The 19,461-nt window shown below is 49.5% G+C and overlaps 8 protein-coding genes across 8 annotated transcripts; 5 read left to right on the top strand and 3 right to left on the bottom strand.

Annotated features, from left to right (window-relative positions):
- Positions 1–420: 420 nt before the first annotated feature.
- On the bottom strand, positions 421–1,206 carry BGZ61DRAFT_487498 (uncharacterized protein; the record flags this gene model as incomplete). Its single annotated transcript, XM_046249976.1, has 1 exon — positions 421–1,206. One exon carries the CDS (start codon positions 1,204–1,206, stop codon positions 421–423), a length of 786 nt encoding a protein of 261 aa, XP_046093808.1.
- A 651-nt stretch (positions 1,207–1,857) lies between these two features.
- BGZ61DRAFT_406029 (Endoribonuclease L-PSP/chorismate mutase-like protein) lies at positions 1,858–2,564 on the top strand. The gene is made up of 2 exons (XM_046243148.1): positions 1,858–2,159; positions 2,214–2,564. The coding sequence occupies exons 1-2, from the start codon at positions 2,048–2,050 to the stop codon at positions 2,507–2,509; spliced, it is 408 nt and encodes a 135-aa protein (XP_046093807.1). The 5' UTR covers positions 1,858–2,047; the 3' UTR covers positions 2,510–2,564.
- Positions 2,565–2,943: 379 nt separating this feature from the next.
- BGZ61DRAFT_541859 (uncharacterized protein) lies at positions 2,944–3,642 on the bottom strand (the record flags this gene model as incomplete). Its single annotated transcript, XM_046255104.1, has 2 exons — positions 2,944–3,176; positions 3,240–3,642. 2 exons carry the CDS (start codon positions 3,640–3,642, stop codon positions 2,944–2,946), a joined length of 636 nt encoding a protein of 211 aa, XP_046093806.1.
- A 1,792-nt stretch (positions 3,643–5,434) lies between these two features.
- Positions 5,435–7,005, top strand: BGZ61DRAFT_468633 (uncharacterized protein). Its single transcript, XM_046247890.1, has 5 exons — positions 5,435–5,621; positions 5,725–5,770; positions 5,839–6,188; positions 6,243–6,798; positions 6,859–7,005. The coding sequence occupies exons 1-5, from the start codon at positions 5,473–5,475 to the stop codon at positions 6,967–6,969; spliced, it is 1,212 nt and encodes a 403-aa protein (XP_046093805.1). The 5' UTR covers positions 5,435–5,472; the 3' UTR covers positions 6,970–7,005.
- A 140-nt stretch (positions 7,006–7,145) lies between these two features.
- On the top strand, positions 7,146–8,178 carry BGZ61DRAFT_217432 (uncharacterized protein). Its single transcript, XM_046238061.1, has 3 exons — positions 7,146–7,576; positions 7,758–7,955; positions 8,018–8,178. Exons 1-3 carry the CDS (start codon positions 7,408–7,410, stop codon positions 8,059–8,061), a joined length of 411 nt encoding a protein of 136 aa, XP_046093804.1. The 5' UTR covers positions 7,146–7,407; the 3' UTR covers positions 8,062–8,178.
- A 116-nt stretch (positions 8,179–8,294) lies between these two features.
- BGZ61DRAFT_500829 (carbon-nitrogen hydrolase) lies at positions 8,295–9,391 on the bottom strand (the record flags this gene model as incomplete). The annotated part of the gene is made up of 3 exons (XM_046251619.1): positions 8,295–8,632; positions 8,714–9,156; positions 9,213–9,391. 3 exons carry the CDS (start codon positions 9,389–9,391, stop codon positions 8,295–8,297), a joined length of 960 nt encoding a protein of 319 aa, XP_046093803.1.
- Positions 9,392–9,988: 597 nt separating this feature from the next.
- On the top strand, positions 9,989–11,768 carry BGZ61DRAFT_374745 (general substrate transporter; the record flags this gene model as incomplete). Its single annotated transcript, XM_046242351.1, has 5 exons — positions 9,989–10,166; positions 10,244–10,539; positions 10,614–11,295; positions 11,358–11,507; positions 11,572–11,768. 5 exons carry the CDS (start codon positions 9,989–9,991, stop codon positions 11,766–11,768), a joined length of 1,503 nt encoding a protein of 500 aa, XP_046093802.1.
- Positions 11,769–16,234: 4,466 nt separating this feature from the next.
- Positions 16,235–17,897, top strand: BGZ61DRAFT_374770 (general substrate transporter; the record flags this gene model as incomplete). The annotated part of the gene is made up of 3 exons (XM_046242357.1): positions 16,235–16,358; positions 16,431–17,502; positions 17,555–17,897. The coding sequence occupies 3 exons, from the start codon at positions 16,235–16,237 to the stop codon at positions 17,895–17,897; spliced, it is 1,539 nt and encodes a 512-aa protein (XP_046093801.1).
- Positions 17,898–19,461: the final 1,564 nt, after the last annotated feature.

Here is a 19,461-nt window from a genome sequence, read left to right as displayed (position 1 = left end):
GCATAAAAGGCCTTTGGGGTCTCCGACTAGTTATACAGTCTCATAACTCAACAATCAAGACACTGTTCACGTTAATCTCAAGAATGATACTGCTAACGCTTACATAAGGAGGCATATCCGAACTGAGATATAGGAGTCATGTGACAAGAGCTTTTGTCAGACACGTGACTAGCGGCGAGACAGTCGTACGGTCTGATGCAGGGGTCTAATGCACTAGAAAGATGATAATGATGTATCCCGTGAATCAGGAAATAGTCAATTGGATCAGCTAGGAAGCCTGTGGCCCTCTAATCTCTATGTCTTGTGTGTTCTCCTTGATCAACTGGTCGGGCGAGGGATTTCCGAGTTACCCACCCGATCCCGGGTTGTGGTCTGAGGCATCTGCCCGGCCGGAACCTTCCGTCTGACAGCTTTATTTTGCTAGTTCTCCTCCTTCTCCTTCTCCAGCACCCCTTGTAGTCCGTCAAAGCAAGCCACGCCATACATGCCAGGATCAAAGGCCGCTACGCAGTCTTCGAACAAGCATGCGGGCTTATTTCCCACCTCGATTTTTGCTATAGCTTTCAAACCATCGCAGTAGCCGAGCCGTGGCCACGTCTCGCATATGCTTTTGATGTCTTCTGGGTTCATAAACTTGGTGCTCAGCCCCATGAGGTCTTGGCCCGCCCCCAAAGTTACTAGGGCACCAGTAAGGCGTACTCGGGAACTGAAATCCCGAAATTCTATGGTATGGCGCGCAATGGCCTCGCACACCTCGTCCGCCCAAAATGTCATAGCCTCGGCCGTGCGCGAACCCTGACATTCTTCCACAACCTGGGCTGTCTGATCCAGAAGCCACTGGCGGGCTTTGATGGCCCCCCACAATTCGAGGGACAGCGGACTCTTCTGCGCACTCGGGTTAAAGCCGATCTCATGCAGAGCGCAGGCCAAGAAGATGAGCTCCTTGTCGAAACCTAGTTCCTGCGCCTTGTCGCCCGTATCCCAGCCGGCGTAATTTGCTATGCCGATGGCGAAAGCATATGTTCGAAATGAGTGGTGGGCAGCCCAAGCTGGCAGAATCTTGCGCACAAATTCCTCTGCGCGCTTTGCGAGTGATGTATTGGGGAAATCGAAAAACGACGCGCCGAGGGCCGACGGTGTAGGGAGATTGAGTGACGCCAAGTGACCGACGAGCGGCGCGGGTATGGAAGCTGGGCTAGGGAGCATTCTGAAGACACGAGACGTGAACAAACGAGCGTGGGCAGAGTGGGACAGGATAGGACAGAATTGAATAAGATGAAACAGAGTACAATAACAAGCAAGAAGAATGGACTGCAGTTTCGGGCGGATGGCCTGTGCCTGACCTTTCGATTAAATACGACCTGAGATTAGGCAAAATAAAAAAAAATAAAAAATAAAAATAGAGAACTTCTCCGTTTTGGTTCGGCTATCGGTTTGCAATACGTCATGATTGTTCGATTGCCTACTTGATAAAAGAAGTTCTTGGAAATGGGTCGCGACGAATCCCGATATTGCGAGGTTAAAAACACATGTAGTAGGAAGAGCCCTGCTGCTTTCATGGCGTCAAAATCGGTCCCCGATAAAAGGGGGGGGGAAACTTATGCCTGTACATCGGTAAGGTATGTAAGGCGGGGGTGCCCCACCAGAATCCCGACGACGGGGCATATGATGTAAGGGGTGCCTTACCTGATAAGGAAGAGAGAAAGCCATCGGCAAGTTGATTGGCAGCAAAATGACGTACAGTCCTAAATCCCGAAGCTTAACAGACAGCTTGTATTGGACTGGACTGCTGCAGTACAGTGGAGCTGACTCAAACAACAGTGTCCACGGCTCGGAGGTCGTAGTCCATCAACCACTTCCAAATCGCCACGTGATTTTGAGAAGCCCGAAATGCCCTCGCTCGTAGTATCCATTCCATTCTACGCGCTTCGTTCCTGACTAAGATTTACTTCAGTACAATAGTATATAATCTTCTCTCGTACGTTAGGAGTTGGTCAGCTCTCCTGGTTACATAGACAGCTTCACTTTCAATCAGACACCAACTACCATGTCTCACCTCACCTACACTTCCTACGAAGGTTACGGCGAGAGAGTCAAGAAGAGCCTCTGGTATAGCCAGGCTGTTCGAGTCGGTGACATTATTGAGTGCTCCGGGCAGGGTAAGTTCCCAAACCTGTCGCCTATTTCCACAGCCCCTAACAATTGGCTCTTAGGTGGCTGGGACCGTGACACCGACAAGATCGACCCCAACATTGTTGTCCAGATCGAGAAGGCCTTCGAAAACGTTGACAGAACCCTGAAGCTCGCTGGAAGCCGCGGCTGGGAGGATGTTTTCTTCCTGCGCTCTCACCACCTGCCATGCAACCAGGAGGCTATGGAGACTATGGTCCGCTGCCTGAAGCAGTACTGCCCCAACCATCAGCCCGCCTGGACTGCTCTGGGAGTCCCGCGTCTGGCTTTCGATGACATGAGAGTTGAGATTGAGGTCCGCGCCCACATCAAGGACTAAATGCCTCGCACGTGTAAAATCAGAATAAAAGTCGCTAGCAAGTATGAAGGATGGGAAAACATAAATTTAACATTTTATATTCAGTCATTCAGACCACCTATACTCCTAACATATCCTCTCATCTGTGGTGTTCGTGACGGCCTGCGCGGAATCCTTCACACACTACGTAATGGAGCAGCAGCAGCAACCATGTACGACCCATGCACGACTACAAACGTTTTGATTCGCGTGACGGGAGACTCGATGAGATATTGGACCAAATTGTGGCATTTATGATATCCTCACCACATATTCTCAATTTGTCGTCCAGCTCACACTTGACTTTCACATTGTCCCATAGCAAAAGTTCCTCGCCCATGAGAGGCCATCAGGACCAATGCCGGATCAAAAGGCGCTGCGAAGCTTCTGCTGTCCTTTGCCACTGTTTATTGAATTTAGAGCATCTGATTCTGTTTCAGGGAGACATATTGATTGAGAATTCGCGAAAGCCTTTGTGTCAGTGGCCTGTTGGTCTGGCACGCAAACATCTGCGCCAGTACTTGCACCACCGCCACTGAGAGCAAGGCCGTGGACGTTTGAGTGAGGACCTCCCCGCTTGAATCTTCCAAATCCAAATAGACAAGTCGTGTCTGTTCATCAACTTGGATATATATCTCTTCCTCCCAAACTTGAAGGTACGGTAAGGTTAGCATCTATAGATAAGCCCTAAGCCTGGACCTATGGAACTCACTTGTGGCTGAATGTTCTCGCAACGATGAAGAAAGTCTGTCCAACCATTTCGATAGCAAAATGGTATATTCGTACGCCGCCATAGTCTGTTCTAGGGACCAAGTACCAAGCTTGGTCCTTGCGTAGAGCATGATGCCCATCTTAGACGGTACCTCGAAGATATTGGCGCAGTGTTTCAGAGCGGAGGCTACCTGAGGGTTCCTCTGCGGCAGAGGGCGGGAGAGTATGAGTTCCGCGGATTGGTTGACATCTGCTGAGCGTAGTACAGCAACGGTATCCGCGTCGAATACTTGCCTGATTCGTGCAAGATTCATTAGTCCTCCAACGATGCCGAGCAAGGACGGCTCGACAACGTCCTGTTGTGCAAACTCAAGCTCCCGGAGAGCGACGTCGCAGCGATCCATGGCAGCACTGTGAACAAATTAGCGAAATTCGGCCACTGTTGTCAGTTGTCCTCACGCAAACCAGGTCGAAGTGTGCTGCGATGCGGTATGTGCGTCGCAGGCCGCTCGCGGCCACAATTGTTGCAGGGAGTAGTCATGATAGAGTATGTAGATAATGATTATATAGATATTGGTTGCGCTTCTCAGCCAAGGCGGGGTCTCAGATGAGGTTGTGCTATCTTGCAACATCTGCACAGCTTGCCGCAGAGTCGGAATTTCGGGACAACGACAGTATAGGCCGTCGGCTGACTGCGACTGGGCGCAAGCACCAACACAACGCAGAAGAGATATTCGCCTACTGTCAGCCGCGATATCAATTTCAGTGCCAATAAGGAGTGTCTGCGTATAAAGCATGCATAATATGTGTGTCTCTATCTGGCAAACTGTTTCACTATTGCCGTAGTCGTTCTTGCGGGCAGTCCGATGAGAGACCAAGGCAGATCTTGACATGCATGATAAGGCATGGGCTCGAATAGCATTGATCGCGTGGGTTATATCGTCGGCCTGTTGTAACATTACAAACTCATTGATTAACAGCAAGGCGCAAAGTTGACTGGACGGGCTACTGTCAATCGTCGGGGCTTAGCAAGAGCAAGAAGAATGCGATCCCGCGCGGAGAGCGGGCACATGGACATTTGTCATGGCTGGAAGCAATGGCCATACCTTTGCGCGTCATTCTGAGTGCGGGAAGTTGGCGTCCGACTGCTCAAGCCATAGAGTTCGTCCACCAGCATCGCAAGACTGACGCTGTGAAGTGCAATCGCCGCATTTTCTTCACAGAGCGCCTGCGCCCCCAGAGAGAAAAGGGACAGACGGAAAGTCAAAGTCGAAGTTCCTGCGGATGCAAGACAGGATTGAAATCGAGCGAGGACGATTCGTTTGGCAGCCTCCGCATATCTTCTCATCACAGGCATGGAGAGCAGCCTAAGTGGAGGATAGCGAGTCCGGAGGTCCCTCAAATCTTCGGGTGTAAGGTATAGGTCCGATGCATCCTGACTGTTACATGAGCTTCGGACTCGTAGCGTCGCCCCGGAGCATTGCGATACACTCGATCTGCTTGTCTGAACATGCTCCATTTGCCGTAATTCGGCCCCGAGCCGGGTATTGAAGAGGAAATTGCGGAAGTCCCTGAGCGGATCGTGATGGGCATTGGAACGTAACTGTTCATCTGTACTTGCGCATGTTTAGAATGGCTAGCATGACGATACGCGTAGCTCGATCTGTCGGGAGGGAGGGCAAAGGATGAGGAGGAGGAACTGACAGATTTGAGAGTACTCAGGAGGCAAGGGGAAAGGTGGGGAGGCATCCTCGTCCGTTGCGGTTGCCTCAGGCGGGGTGCCGGAGATGGGCGATGGGACACTCTCATTCATGCTGCAAAATTCGCATCGGGACGATGTCTGACGCGTGCAGGCAAGAAATAGAGAATGGTGTAGACATTGGATCACGTAGCCAGTTGAGGCATGCACAAGAATGGGTCACCGTTGACCCTCTAACTTACTGTATATCCACATAATAACCGAGCCGCCCCGCTCTGGTTCCGGTAAATGAGAGTACCTTATCTGTAGACCGAAATCGGCCTAGTAGAGAGCCCATCGTGGGAAGCCACTCAGGCATACCAAGATAATCCGACCCGGCCTTCTCCATACCTACGGGACGGTAGGTACCCACATATCATAGGTACGTAAGCAGATTTGCGCCCACACTGGATGCAGCGTTCTTCCCCCATCGCAGTACTTTTGTCCTTGCTTATATCATCGGTACGACAGCAAGAAAACACCACAAGCAGTTCCGATGTCGATGCAAATATCTGCCCCTCCACAGGACCCTCGGCCGGACTCTCCGCAGGACTCTTCGCAGTACTCTCCGCAGAAGCCGGGTCCGCGGCAACCTAGTCGCAAGAAGTTTGCGGTCCCACCAGTGAAGCTGGCTTGTCTATCATGGTAATTTCCACAATACACGCCAATGACGCACGCACTGGAATGCGCTGTGGTGCATACGATTATTCGAAGCCAGGGCTGACGTGCTTAACTTAACATCATGTAGTCGAAATTCGCATTTGAGATGTAACGGGTCGCAGCCTTGTTACCGCGTACGTCATGTATTCATTCGTGTTTTCCCTTGAGATGAACCTGCTGATGATGATGGATCGATTGATAGTGCGGCACACGAGGACTGCAATGCTCCTACTCCCAGAGCCGCCGTGGAATGCCGTCGCGGACCGCTCAGGACGAGGACGAACGCGAAACCCACGATAGCGAGTGGGACCACATCTCTCCAGATTTTCAGCCCAGCGCCGATGTCTTCCTCCCGCCCCTCGACGTTGCCAATGGCTTGGACCATTTCGAATTCGACGGCACGCAAAGCGACGGGCTCGACGCCTTCTTCGCTTCCTTGTTTGCAACCCCGTCGTACCCGCAACCACCTCTATCCAACCACTCTGAGCCGTCGTCCGCCACCATTCAGCGCAACTTGCATATACTAAGAAAGTATCAGTGCGATTCTGATGTGTATATTGATCGCCCATGCTTATTTGGTATATAGTCTGACAATGGTTGACGTAGTCTTGACGCATATTACCATCTTATTCATCCATCCTTCCCAATACTTCCGAAATTGTCGAAACCCGATCGAGAAACAGACTCTACTCTAATTCAACCAACAGCCAGCCTGTTCTCTGCAGATGAATCCTTTGCAGACTACCAACCATCATCGCCCCTCATTTTGGCACTGTTGTCAATTCTAGTGCTGCTTCCTGATGCAGATTACGCCCTTGAAGCAGAAGGTGTCAACCAGGACCTGCGTTTTCGGTTTTCGCAATCCCTCGCCGAGTGTGCCTGCGAGAGCATCGAGATATACACAAGCAGAGCCGACCTAGATTCGCCGCCTCTTGACCCAGATCGTTCCGACGTATGGCTGCGCACTGATTTCCCCGACAAGCTTCAGATCCCGACAGCTCTATGCATATTGAGCGTACAGGCTTATCTTCATGGTGGAAATCTGCCAAAGATGCTTCTTCAGGCTGAGAGAGCCCTGGACTACTGCATGCAAATGTCATTGCACCAGTTTGTTGAGCAAGGTCCACAAGCAGAAGGCATCAGAAGAACTTGGTGGATGGCTGTATGTTGTGCCCCTCACTGCGGCTATCGCCCCAAAAACTGATCGCTATCCTTGATCCAGTACTTATGTTACTGCAATGCTTGCATTGTCAACTGCCAGGTACGTATGGCATTCTATCCAACTTGGCATAAATCCATGTATGCGACTTCTGTGTACGGGTTCGTGTGCTGACTGCCGCCTGTCAAGCCCCCAAAACAACTCAACAGTGTAGATTTCAAAACACCACATCCGGATGCTGGAGACTCTCGAGCTGTGTGACTTCCCTTGACTAATCTAAAATACAGGAGGAGCTGACCACGTTTACTTAGATCTGGAGACAGAATGTACGTGCTGAGGAGACGCTGCTTGCTGCGACGCTCTTCCTTGTTGCCCTGGTCAAAGGGTCTGGGCATCATCCAATGGCTGCAGCCACAGCGTTCCGTAGGAGTGCTGAAATGCTCGATGCAATCATAGATTCCCAGCTAGATGAGCACGCCGCTCTTTCCGTCACGTTCGCAGATGGCTCGATAAACGGTGCAGAGACAGCAAGCAAGTTTGCCATGCATCAGATCACGGCTATACGGCTAGCAAGGTATCTACCTCACTCTAGATGAAATTCGTCACCACGAAATGGAACCTAAAATTATAGCTAGCGCCAAGATCAAAGTCCATCGGTACTGCGCCTTTATGAATTCCTGTGGATTTCTCAAGGCTTTTGAGCATCTGCCCGAAGAACAAGCCGACAGTCCGACGACGAGTCATCTTTTAGCACAGCTGGCCAAACCGGTCCTCACCAGAGGTACTTCAGATCCGCGATCACACTTTTTCCCCTTCACAGAAGCCCAATCGCTTGAGACATGTCTCAAGTATGCAGGAGAAATCATTAGGCGCTTGGAGGTGGTACAAGGTCATATACAAGGTTGTCCTCACAATTGCCATTTTCTTTCGTCCCCAGCGGAACTCGACTTACTCCTTCTTAGTTCCATATTTCTTCTGTTCGACTGTTCAGTGCGCCTACACTATCATGATGGTTTATTCTGGGCAAGATCAGCCTGCAGAGGGACTTTCAGCCGGATCCGAAAACGATCTGCGAGAGCGATGCCTAAGAGGACTAAATGAAGCGTTGGTGCTTCTTCAACGATTCTGCGCACCATACGGCTCGGTCACAAAGGTATACGGTACGTTTCAGAATTTCTTTGGCCGTGGTGCGTTATATGGTGATGACTAACGATCATATTAGAGTTGGTTCGCGATGTGAGCGACTCATTAATTAGGAGAAGATGAAGCCAGTTGCGCATCATTATAAATTCACAACTAACGAGTTGTACAATTAGTTGTAAACTAATCGTAAGCTCAAGTTTGCAAGCATGTCTGCTGTTCATCACACTCGTAATAGTTAAGATGGAACAGACCGAGAAATTCGACGAGATTATATCGATGCCGTTTGCACGAAATAACTCCTTACGAAGCCACAGGCTCAAAAAGTCCCTTCAACTCTGTTAAGTGTGGTATTCCAATTAGGGTCTAACTCTCTTCATCTCCTCGGTGTTACGGCTCAGCCATAGAAGGTCGGGTCGACTGTAATGGCCCTGGGTGTCCAAATAGGCTTTGGAGCGAAGAATATCATCCATATTGAGATCTGTGATGACCAAACCCTCCTGGTCGTCAGGGAGGAATTCGGAAATAATCTTGCCGTCCGGTCTGATGACGCAGGACCGACCACCACCCGGTGCGTAATACTGATCGCCATCGGCTGTTCGCATACTATCGACGCCGCGAGAGCTAATGAGGGTGGAGGTGTGCAGAACGAAACACCCACCCTCGATGGCATAGGTGACAGAAAGATTGACGGATCCTGAAAGTATGTCCTGATTAGCCAGCTGAAAACCTCGTGCCACAAGGAACTCGCGATATGTGAAAAAAGGTGGGAGCCAACCTTCGTTAGCCGTGGACCACAGGCCTTTTCCTTCCTCGTGAGGCAGTTGGGCAGGCCAAGCCGCAACGTGAATTTGCTCGCCCTGGGAGTGCGTGTGGTACTTGAGCAATGGCTGAGAATGCTCCCAGCAGCAGAGCATTCCGACCCTGCCGATGCCAGGGCGATCGACAACATTTAACAACGAGTTTCCACTACCGTCACCAAAGACGGTCCGCTCCATGTGCGTGGGCTTGATCTTTCGTCGGCTGCACTTTATGGCGCCGTCGGAGCCGATGTAACTCTGCCCTAGGTACAGCGAGTCACCATCTCGTTCGGAGTAGCCGAGGACAACTTCTATATGGTGAAGAGCAGCGGCTTCGCAGATTCTGGTCATCTGCGGGGACTTCAGAGGTAGGGAGCTCTTGATGTATTTCTGGACGAGGTCAATATCACAACCGCGTGCCCTGTTGTTGCTTGAGTGGTTAGTCAACGGCCGTGCAAATCAATAGGACCAACCTACCAGATCCATGACGGGTAGCCAGGAATCCAGACTTCGGGGAAAGCAACCAGCTTTGCGCTTTTGCTTGCAGCTTCGCTAATCAGCTTAATCGTCTTCTCAACAGAGCCTTCGAGATCGAAGTACACTGGCTCGGCCTGAACAACAGCCACACGAACACTAGGGACCGGAGTGACGTCCATTTTTACACCCACAAAAAGTAAGCAGCAAGGAGAAAAAGGTAGTGGCTGATTCTTTACAGGAGTCGTCTGGCCAAAAGTGTCCAAGATAGTTCTTAAACGGCTTGCTTTGACACTCAATAGAAAGTAGAGCTATTGTCCGGCATAAGCCGATTTTGCATCCATGCGCCCTAACCGGGAGGCTAACTTCCGTAGACCATCAACTCAGCTGATGCGAGTCAGAGACAGCGTGAAATGATGTCAAGGGCCCTCAGGCTTCCCGAGATAAGCATCCTTATACTGGGGTCGGGATCTCCCTACAATTAGTAATCTCTCAAGATAGCCCTTATTCCGAACCGGTCGGGATCTACCATATCAGCAAGTACAGCGAGATAACGGTTCAGACAGGGGGTCTATATTGACCAGGCGCGTGAGGTAGTCAGTTTATTCTCGACAGTTTATTCTCGACAGTGCATGATTCCACGTCATGGCGATCAGTGTGATAAGCGATAACATCCCATATATGTGCAAGCCTGGAATGTTCACACTTTAACACGAACATGAAAGGTTGTTCTAGCTCTGCATCCAAGATTTCCCCCTCTGATCCGAAGAGACATCAAGATGTCGTCCGTCAACCGCTATAACCTTGCCGTGGTACTATTTGTGGCGCTTGGTTCTTACACTTATGGGTTCAATTCGTCCATTATTGCCTCTGTGACGGGTCTGCCCTCCTTCTATGCCTTCTTTGGCCTAACCAAGTCCGGTCCCAATGCGTCATGGAGTACCCAGATGATTGGAGGTAAGATGAAACCGTTCCACCTGCTTGACATGATCTACCAAACAATGATTGGCTAAGTTGGTACTTCAATTCATCAGCCATGAACAGTATCTACTGCGCTGGAGGTCTGTTTGGTTGCTTCGCCCTCGGCTGGCTTGCCGACAAAATCGGTCGTCGCCGATCGATCCAGGTCGTTTGTGTCCTCTGTCTCATCGCAACCATCATCACGACCGCAAGCACGAACCTGGCCATGTTCCTGGTTGGCCGAGGCATCCAAGGCTTCTCGTCCGGCATGATTGACACTATCTGCCCTCTTTATCAGTCCGAGATTGCCCCTGCACATGCTCGTGGTCGCATGGTCGGCTCCCATGCATTCCTGCTCGTTTGTGGTTATGTGAGTATCATCCGTCATACGTTGTGTACTTTTCGTTGAAGACTGGAGAGATTAACTGGTAGAAACCTTAGTAGGCCGGCGCAAGTTGGGTTGGTCTTGGGTGCTACTTTGAGAGAAACCCTGACGTTCAATGGCGACTCTGCATGGCATTTCAACTCCTTGCCCCACTACTTCTCCTTATCGGTACTCCTTGGCTGCCTGAGTCTCCTCGTTTCCTCGTCTACCAGGGTCGCGACGATGAAGGGCTCTCTGTACTCAAGAAGCTCCACAACAAAGCCAGCGATCCCACACACGGCATCGCGGAGCTTGAGTTCATTCAGATCAAGCAGCAGGTTACCAACGACCGCTGCAACGAGCTCAGCTGGATCGGGCTCTGGAAGACGCCGGCCACCAGAAAGCGACTCTTGATGGGTTTCTTCGTCATTGCCGCGGCCCAGAGCAGTGGTGTCCTCGTCATCAACAACTACCAGATCATCCTGTACGAGGGCCTGGGTATTACCGGATACAAGGCTCTGCTATTGCTCGGTGTCTACACCTCCTGGGCCGCCTTCATGAATTGGGTCAATGCTGTACTCCTCGACCGTGTTGGCCGGATAAAGCTCATGGTGGCCGGTATGTCCCTTGCTGCTATCGCTGTGGCCTGCGAGGCAGCCATGGTGGCCGAATTTGCCGGCACTGCCAACGCTGTTGGCAACGGATTTGGAGTCCTTTTCATGTTCCTTTTCATCACCTTTTTTGCTGGTGGCATGGATGCTTGTGAGCATTCTTCCTCTTTCAACCTGGATGATCTGGCTAAGTCAAGTACTAACCTGGATCAGCCTGCTATGTCTATCTTTCTGAGATTTTTCCCACCTGGATGCGCGCCCAGGGCGTCTCCTTTTCAGTGGCCGGCCTTTTCACCACCACTCTCATCTACACCGGTTCGGCCTCAACAGCATTTGCTTCAATTGGCTGGAGATACTACCTTGGTAAGTATATCTGACTGTAATGAGCAGTTTGTGGTACAAGCTCGCATCACTAACTCGACATCAGTCTTCGTCTTTGTCCCTCTAGCCTGCGTTGTGATCATCTGGTTTTGGCTCCCTGAGACAAATGGATTATCGCTAGAAGAGATTGGCAGACTATTTGGCGACGACGTCGTTCTGGGCTCGGATGTTATGGCACAGCTAGATGCCGAGAGTGGTGTCGAAAATAAGAATATCTCAGGGGGAATTGATATAGCGGCATGACTTTTAGGAAATTTAATTGGACGGGACCCTCTTTTGTTAGCACATTTCATTCTGCCAACAGTTCAAATTTGTACCCAGAGCTTAGCTCTCCATAATTCTTCCCTTGGCTACTGACGCGACGCGATCAAGCTCTCCATCAGATCCACTACGAGTCTCTCAACCCCCATTGAGGAGGTCCTTCATCATGCCTAATTCCGAATCACTCTCAAGCTCACAACGAAGTCAGACTCGAAGCCCTAGCCCTAGCAATCAATTACATCCTCGAAAATAACAGCGACAGAGCCGACAAGCCAGGCTCAGCCCCCCTCTACTTGCAAACAAGCTACGCTACAACCGAGCATTTGGAGGCGAAGGAGTTAATAGGAGCTGCTAGAGAGCGACGAGGAGACTCTTCTTTCTATAGTAGTTAGAGAATAGAGTACTAGATGGCTGGTCCCTCTGGCCTTTAATGGAACTGGTCTTATTCTGTATTGAAAATACGACCTCGTTTTGACGTCTGGGCACAGCCTGTTTTAGGGAGGTAGTCTGACCTACTTGCTTATATGGTAAAGAGAGGTCTTGTTATCGGAGCTAGTCACACCGCCTTTGCGAGAATGTATCTGTGGGTCGCGGGACCTTCAGCCAATTAGATGCTGTAATAGTCATGCCGCTGTATCAAAACTGTCATGCCGCTATATCAATTCCCATCTCAGGAGTCTTGGCCGGCGTGGATGTTTCTGATGGGAGTGACGAGAAGTCGGCCGCCGGTGCAGTCTGAAGTTATCATGAGCTTTAGGTATTATTCCTAGAGCGTCGGTATGTAGTTAGATCATTAACTGACTGGTTGGTAGATAATTTATTTGCGAGTACAAGCGATGCTTTGCGCTATAACGCCTTGAATCTAGAATCAGCTCGGGTCCCACAATCATGTCATTCCGTTTAAGGATTGTCGACAGTAGCATCAGCTCTCATCCTGCGTAGCTTAAATTTAGTCTGACTGACAGGGTCCTACAGTGGCTCGACCCCAATCAGCCATGCCTCGTGGTATTGGAAGGACATGTGTAGCTCTCAATCTCTACACAACTGCAATACAACCTGTCTGATTAAAGTAATGTAATGATGTACACATTCGACTCTAGCATATGAGTATTATGCACTACCTAGCTTCACTACCCAGTAGTTCGCGCTGTATCAAGCCTGGAACGAGTAAGTCAACTGCCCTAGTAACCGACCAACCCACCTTCCGACCACCCCCACTTACAAAATCAGTAGGCCTACCTTTCAACTTTAAATACAAATAAAACAACAACCAAGTATGCCAATTGGTCAATTTAAAGACTTTTTAAATAAAGAAAAGACTGAAGATTCCAAATATCTAAAAAATAGACCAATAAGACTATAGAAAAAGCTACTTATTCTGAATATTCTGACTCAGAAGGTTCTATCCAGCTTCTTATTACTCTAACATTTTAAATAGAGATAAAAAGCTTATTTGGGTCTCTTTTAACTGCTGCTCTTTTCCTCTTCTTTGATTGGCTTAATTGCTGTTTTAGAGCCCTATTTTCCTCCTCTAGCTTTGATACTTTCATCCCTAGAGCATCTAGACCCTTACCCACAGTTCGAAATAGCTATCTTGTAGTTGGGCTATTATAGCTAGGTCGACCTTGTGACCGCACCAATGACTGTACATCCCTTAAATGACTAGGGGTTGTAAATAGGTTATTTTCCGACCTCTGATTCAGTCTTGGAGGCGAGGGATCAGCTGATTGGACTGTAATAGTCTGATTGGGGTCATTAATAACGAACCGACTACTCAATGCCTTATTTCGGTCCATTGGCCACAATCCTGACCCTTTCCATCCAGCCTTTATATTGGCTTCTGTCAGGGCGGTATTTCTGGCCTCAAAATAGCACTTTAGGAAGGTCTCTTTCCTTGTTAGGCTGGTATCAACAAGGGGATTGGCTAGGGTTAACGCAGCTCGATATGCAGCCTTAATTGGCCTAAAGACTGATATATTAAGAGGCTGAAGAATATAGCTTATATATAGCGGTAAATAGACTAATTGGATTCGATTGGCTATATAGAGACGTATAAAATCGGGCGTTGCGTGTAATCCGTGGCCATCTAATATAAGAAGTCGCTTTTTATTGAGCTTTTCTGTCTTTAATCCCGGAATAAAGATCTCTTTTAGCTACTTAAGGCCAATTGCATCATTAGTCTAGCCTTTATTAGATAATATAAAGTTCCAATTAGTTAGATAGTCTATATCCTCTGGAAATTACTGCTATTGTAGGTTCTTGCCTTTGAAGATAACCAATAAGTTAAGGCACTTTCCAGTTGTAGAAATAGCCTTAAGAATGCTAGTTTAATAGAGGCTACCCGGGTATTTCTTAATAGTTGATTGTAGCTCTAATTGGCCAAGTATAAGCCTATTGGTTCCGATCCCTTGAAAGATCCCAGTTTCATCCTAATTCCAATAGTTACGTAGAGGGATATTGTAGATACCTGGTTGGTCTAATATATCAAAAAATGCACCAATAGCATATAGATTAGCCCCATTTATCCTTTTTAAGTTAATTCCCTTAGCTCTAAGTATTTTTATTCGCGGATTGCAATGTAAAAACCCAGTCATCCAACGTTTTCCAAGTAGTCGGTTATCGCCAGCTACGCCCAAAATAGAAATAACCAACTTCCAAATCTAGGCATAAGTCATAGCCATACCTAGCTTGTCTTAAAAGATAAGCCAGTCATAGAGCTGCCTTTCTTGATGTATAGAGAGCCATTGCTGCTATTGGTGGGCTTCATGACGGGTTTCTATGCCGTTGACTCGATCGCGTAGGGTTCCATAGGGAAGATTGTGATGATTGGCTGCTTTTCGCATCGATACACCTTCAGCAACCTCTTGGATGGCCAATTGAAGGTCATTTTCAGTGTAATTGGGCATGCTTAATAGCCCAAAGAGGTCGAATTGCCCAATGAGGTATTGTGAAAGGAAGAAACGCGTGTGGCGCAAGACGCGTTGTGGTCAACGCGGGTTAAAGTGGGCCGGTCGGAAGGTGGGTTAGTCGGTTACTAGGGCAGTTGACTTACCTCGATAGATGGCACCAAGAGACGCGCAACTGTATATCCTCCTTCTAAGCGGGAGTCGTATGAACACACGGCGAGCGAAGTAGGCACGACCTTGAATGGAATCGATTCCATGATATCGTATAGCTCATCTGCCAGGATTCCTCCGGGAGATGGTCATTCGTTCGCTTGTCCGAGGGAATCGCCCAGCACATCTGCGTCCAAGTGCATGTGGCATGGTGCTTGACTGTCGTGGCTTTCGGCGAGCAACTTTGCGACGTCAACCCGGTAGTCGACTTTGTTGTCCGCACTTCCCCAAATGGTTCTCAAGTTGGATTTGTTCATCCATTCCTTCTTCCTGTCAAAGATGTGTCGAACGCCGACGAATGATACTCGATCTATGGGGAGAGGCTGATATCTGGGCATCGTTCGCGTCAAAGCTTCGACACAAGGCTATGCGTTAGAAGATGCCTAGGTCCTCCGCCGATACGCAGATTCGGTATGCCTGCGTGGTAAGGGGCCACGATGAGACGAATCGATGTCAACATAGTGACCTGGAGGTAGGATGAGGATCCAACAAAAAGGCAAAGCAAAAGGTCGGAAATGAAAGGCGGCTCGAAAGAAACAATCCTAGACGATTTCTCTACAGGGTCGGGAAATACGACGGAACTCTTCGCAAAGTGCCTGGAACCAAAGTCTCCAGGGGGTGGGGGGGTGGCCTTACAATTCGGGATCTACATACTCCGTAGCTCGATGGGAAATCTTGGAAAGATATTCGGAAAGTCTTCGGCCAAACTTCTAGTACAAGGTTGATGAAAGAGGACCGTGAAGTTCCAGGATAGCTTGGAAATTGTGTATTTCATTGGGGAGATGAATCGCGGCTCAGAGGCTAGAGATTCCCCTGGTAACCTCGTATTAGCTGAGAATCCCGAAAATTAGAGCAATTGAAAATCCGTGTGGCTAGAAAGCTCTAGTTCAGGCGACGAAACTCACTCTCAAGTGGAGAAAGATAGCACAGGAAGAGGTTGAAATCCCGACGAGTCGCCGAAGCGCTGAATCCCGAAATTCGGAGCTAGGAGAGGCGAATCCCGACGTAGTGGCGTGGTTCGGACGCAACCTTGCTTGATCTGTACATTATCTTACCTAGAGCGAGGTCCAAGTGCAATCAGAGTAGCGTGCCACTAATTGTTGGGGCAGTTAGCGCTGACTGGGGTCAAACTAGGGTAGGCCGTAGTAACACGCGTTCGAGGTGCTAGGAAGTCAAGCAGTAGATATATAGGTAGGCCAGAGACAGGGTGGGATGAAACGTCTATACTTGTGTCTCTGATTGAGTGTAAACCTTAGCCTTCACTAATTCATCGACAGCAGCATTCCAGTCTTCATTCTGTGCAAGGCATCCGCCTGAGTCCACGACGTCACAATGGCTCTCCCTATCAACAACGTCAACAAGCTCCATGCCGTGCTTCCACCTAACGCGAAGCCATGGTACCGCCAGGGCCATCTGGTCAAGCTTAACTTCTGCCTGATTTCGTGCATGATGTACGGTAAGTAGATATCAGCATTGCTCGTCTAACACAGCTCATCAACGCAGTGTCTAATTCGGGTCTTCTATCTAGCATCGACGAACGGATACGATGGCACACTCCTAAACGGTTTCCAGTCGTTGAATAGATGGGTCGACTTCATGGAAGACCCGGATGCGACGTGGCTAGGAACCATCAACTGCCTGTACTGGATCACTGTTGGAGTCGTGGCGCCAGTCTCCAGTTGGGCTGCCGGCAAATGGGGCCGCAAGATTCCTTCGTACTGCGGTTTCATCTTCCTGATCGCTTCGACTTGTCTCCAGGCCATGGCCCAGAACCCGGCCATGTTCATCGTCGCTCGAACCATTCTCGGTGGCTCCACGGCTTGCTTTGGAATTGCGGTGCCTCTTCTTATCGCCGAGCTGGCGTACCCTACACAAAGAGCTATCATGAGCAATCTGTACCCTGCTGGTTTCTTCGTTGGCTCTTCTATTTCGGCTTGGAGCGTTTACGGAATGCGTAACTACGCTAGCAGCTGGTGTTGGAGACTTCCTACGATTTTGCAGGTTCTGTGTCCTCTATCTGGACTTGTCGGTCTGTATTTGAGCCCAGAAAGTCCCAGATGGTTGATTTCCGAGGGAAGGATCGAGGACGCACGACAGATCTTAGTGGACTGGCATGCTGGAGGCGACACTAATTCCGCTCTGGTCGAATTTGAAATGGCTGAGATTATTGAGGCTGTCCGTGCCGAAAAGGAAGCGAGCGGTACTGCCAGGTTTTCTGACCTGTGGAAGGGTCCCGGAAACCGCCACCGTCTCTTCATCACCATCACCATAGGTTTCTTTGCGCAGTGGGTGGGCAACAACGTGGTATCTTACTACCTGGCTCTCGTCTTGGACACTGTTGGCGTGACATCCGCCGATGACCAGACTCTCGTTTCTGCCTGTCTTCAATTCTGGAACTTGATCTTCGCAGTTATCGGTGCCTTGTTCATCGATCGTCTGGGCCGGAGAATGATCTTCCAGCTGTCTTTTGCGATTATGCTGGTCAGCTACGTCATCGTCACTGGTCTTTCAGGCTCGTTCGCCAGCACTGGGAATGCCAGCACCGGGCTGGCTGTCATTCCCTTCCTATTCGTCTTCTACGCTGGTTACGGAATCTCTCTGTAAGCTTTACCCCGTTACCCTATTCCTTTTATAATGTCTAACAATGTTTAGTACACCGCTGCTCATTGCCTACCCTCTAGAAATTTGGACCTTCCAACTTCGTGCTCTCGGCCTCAGCGTTGTCTGGATGTCGACTGTCGTTTCCGTCGTCTTCAACGTCTTCGTTAATCCCATTGCGTTATCCGCTATCGGGTGGAAATACTACCTAGTATTCGTAGCTGTACTAGTTTCCTACGGAGTTACCGCGTACTACTTCTACCCCGAGACCCGTGGCTACACTCTGGAGGAAATGGCCATCGTGTTCGACGGAGACAAGGCTGCGCTTGCAGCCGTGCAGCACATTGAGGGGTTGACCGTTCACCATGAGCAGGATGAGAAGCCCACAAAGCAGTAGAATTTTATATCTTCGTTGCATACACGAGGCGATACCTATTCTTCGTCGAAACTTGGTTCTGTATTAGCATGAAGATTTCAACTCATTTGGCTATCATTTGATGTTTTAGCAGGTGGGGGTCCCTGCCTTTCCTCTTCCCCTTGTGTTTTGTAGAAGATTGAGAAATAAGGGGGACTTCAAAACAGACGACATGATGAGGAGTCGACATGGAAGGACCAATGGTGATCAAAGTTGGCCCTGTTGAGCTCGAGTATCAACTACAGCAGGTTATAGCGAAAAGCCATATTTATGTTCTGATCGTTAGTTACAGGTTGGCTATTCCTCCAGGAGCCCCTGCAATCTCTGATCTTGAATGCCACGCGGTTCCGCGCGCCCTACAATATTGCAACCCGTGCGATTCCCCATCTGGACCAGATCCGTAGCCAAACCTTGCTGCATATGCATCTTCTATTACTGGCGAGAAACATCAAGCAGACCTAGGCTATGTCTAGTCAGAATGTAAAGAGCAAACAGCCTTCGCAACACATCATTCACAAGGTTAATAGCGCACACTATATTCGTATTTTGGCTCACCCGTGCCTTCAGCATGATGGCGGGCTTCTGCATGCGGTACCCGGACGCTCGACAGAGCATCATGGCGTTCCGACGCCACTCAAATGAAGCCTTCCTATCGTTCAGCCATGATTCCGCCGCCTAGCCCTAGGTACTACAGACCCACGCATGGTAAAATTCACTGACTGAGCCGCAACAGGAGGAGGAACACATGGATGGCACAGCAGGAAACATACTTGAACTACAAAACATTGGGAGAGATTTCGCAACTTCTACAACAGAGGAACATCATATACTTTAGCCATAGATACAAGGCAGGAACACTGGGAACAGCTGGCCTCATTTCAACAATGGGGCGAAGTGGGGTCTCTCTGCGGATACTTCAGCTGTTTGCCAGGTCCTGCTAAGTCAGAGACCCTAGTTGTTGAATTGGAGGCATGGAACACCAGGGCTCCAGGGTGTCACGTGAGGAATAAGGGACCTATTCGGGCAGGGCTCGCCGAGCCCCCGGCCGGCTAGTCCGTACTAGGAAGCAAGGGAAAACTAGTCCCCCCTGACCGTAAGGGGCGGGACACACACGTAACAGCTACACACACAATACACATACGCGTTCGAGGTCATTAAGTGGTTATTGAAGCTATCCAACAGTATTTAATCGATAGATATATATATGTATGAGACTCTTAATTGTTGGAAAGCTAGCGTGGCACTTCCGGTGACATAATTGTGTGTATTGTGTATGTGTGCGTGTGTGAGGCCGGGAGGTCTCCCGGCCGTGACCGCGCTGTCACTACTAAAGGTTGGGGCCTGAGGCATCTCGCCAATAGGCTGCTCTGACCGCCTTCCTATTCGGGCAGCACCCGGCACATGCTCTGTACATAGTCCAATCTAACAGTTATCGCTCCTTACACTGATTGACAAGGAAAAAGTGGGTACTGTCAGGGTTCTGCCGGTTGTGACCGCCTGGTCCAACCCAGCCCGTGACATTCATCTTCAAACGTGCATCTCCCTG

The sequence above is a fragment of the Ilyonectria robusta genome, assembly GCF_021365365.1.
Source record: "Ilyonectria robusta strain PMI_751 chromosome Unknown BGZ61scaffold_77, whole genome shotgun sequence".
In the NCBI taxonomy this organism is placed as follows: Eukaryota; Fungi; Ascomycota; class Sordariomycetes; order Hypocreales; family Nectriaceae; genus Ilyonectria; species Ilyonectria robusta.
Note: the sequence above shows the minus strand (reverse complement) of the source record. Positions and strands in the feature narration are given on the sequence as shown.

Excerpts from the sequence above, each read along its gene's own strand:
- BGZ61DRAFT_406029 (XM_046243148.1), top strand. The coding sequence starts at position 2,048 with ATGTCTCACCTCACCTACACTTCCTACGAAGGTTACGGCGAGAGAGTC. Across the intron at positions 2,160-2,213 it reads TATTGAGTGCTCCGGGCAGG|GTGGCTGGGACCGTGACACC; the intron begins GTAAGTTCCCAA and ends ATTGGCTCTTAG.
- BGZ61DRAFT_468633 (XM_046247890.1), top strand. The coding sequence starts at position 5,473 with ATGTCGATGCAAATATCTGCCCCTCCACAGGACCCTCGGCCGGACTCT. Across the intron at positions 5,622-5,724 it reads AAGCTGGCTTGTCTATCATG|TCGAAATTCGCATTTGAGAT; the intron begins GTAATTTCCACA and ends AACATCATGTAG. Across the intron at positions 6,799-6,858 it reads GAAGAACTTGGTGGATGGCT|TACTTATGTTACTGCAATGC; the intron begins GTATGTTGTGCC and ends TCCTTGATCCAG.
- BGZ61DRAFT_217432 (XM_046238061.1), top strand. The coding sequence starts at position 7,408 with ATGGAACCTAAAATTATAGCTAGCGCCAAGATCAAAGTCCATCGGTAC. Across the intron at positions 7,577-7,757 it reads CAAACCGGTCCTCACCAGAG|TTCCATATTTCTTCTGTTCG; the intron begins GTACTTCAGATC and ends ACTCCTTCTTAG. Across the intron at positions 7,956-8,017 it reads CTCGGTCACAAAGGTATACG|AGTTGGTTCGCGATGTGAGC; the intron begins GTACGTTTCAGA and ends CGATCATATTAG.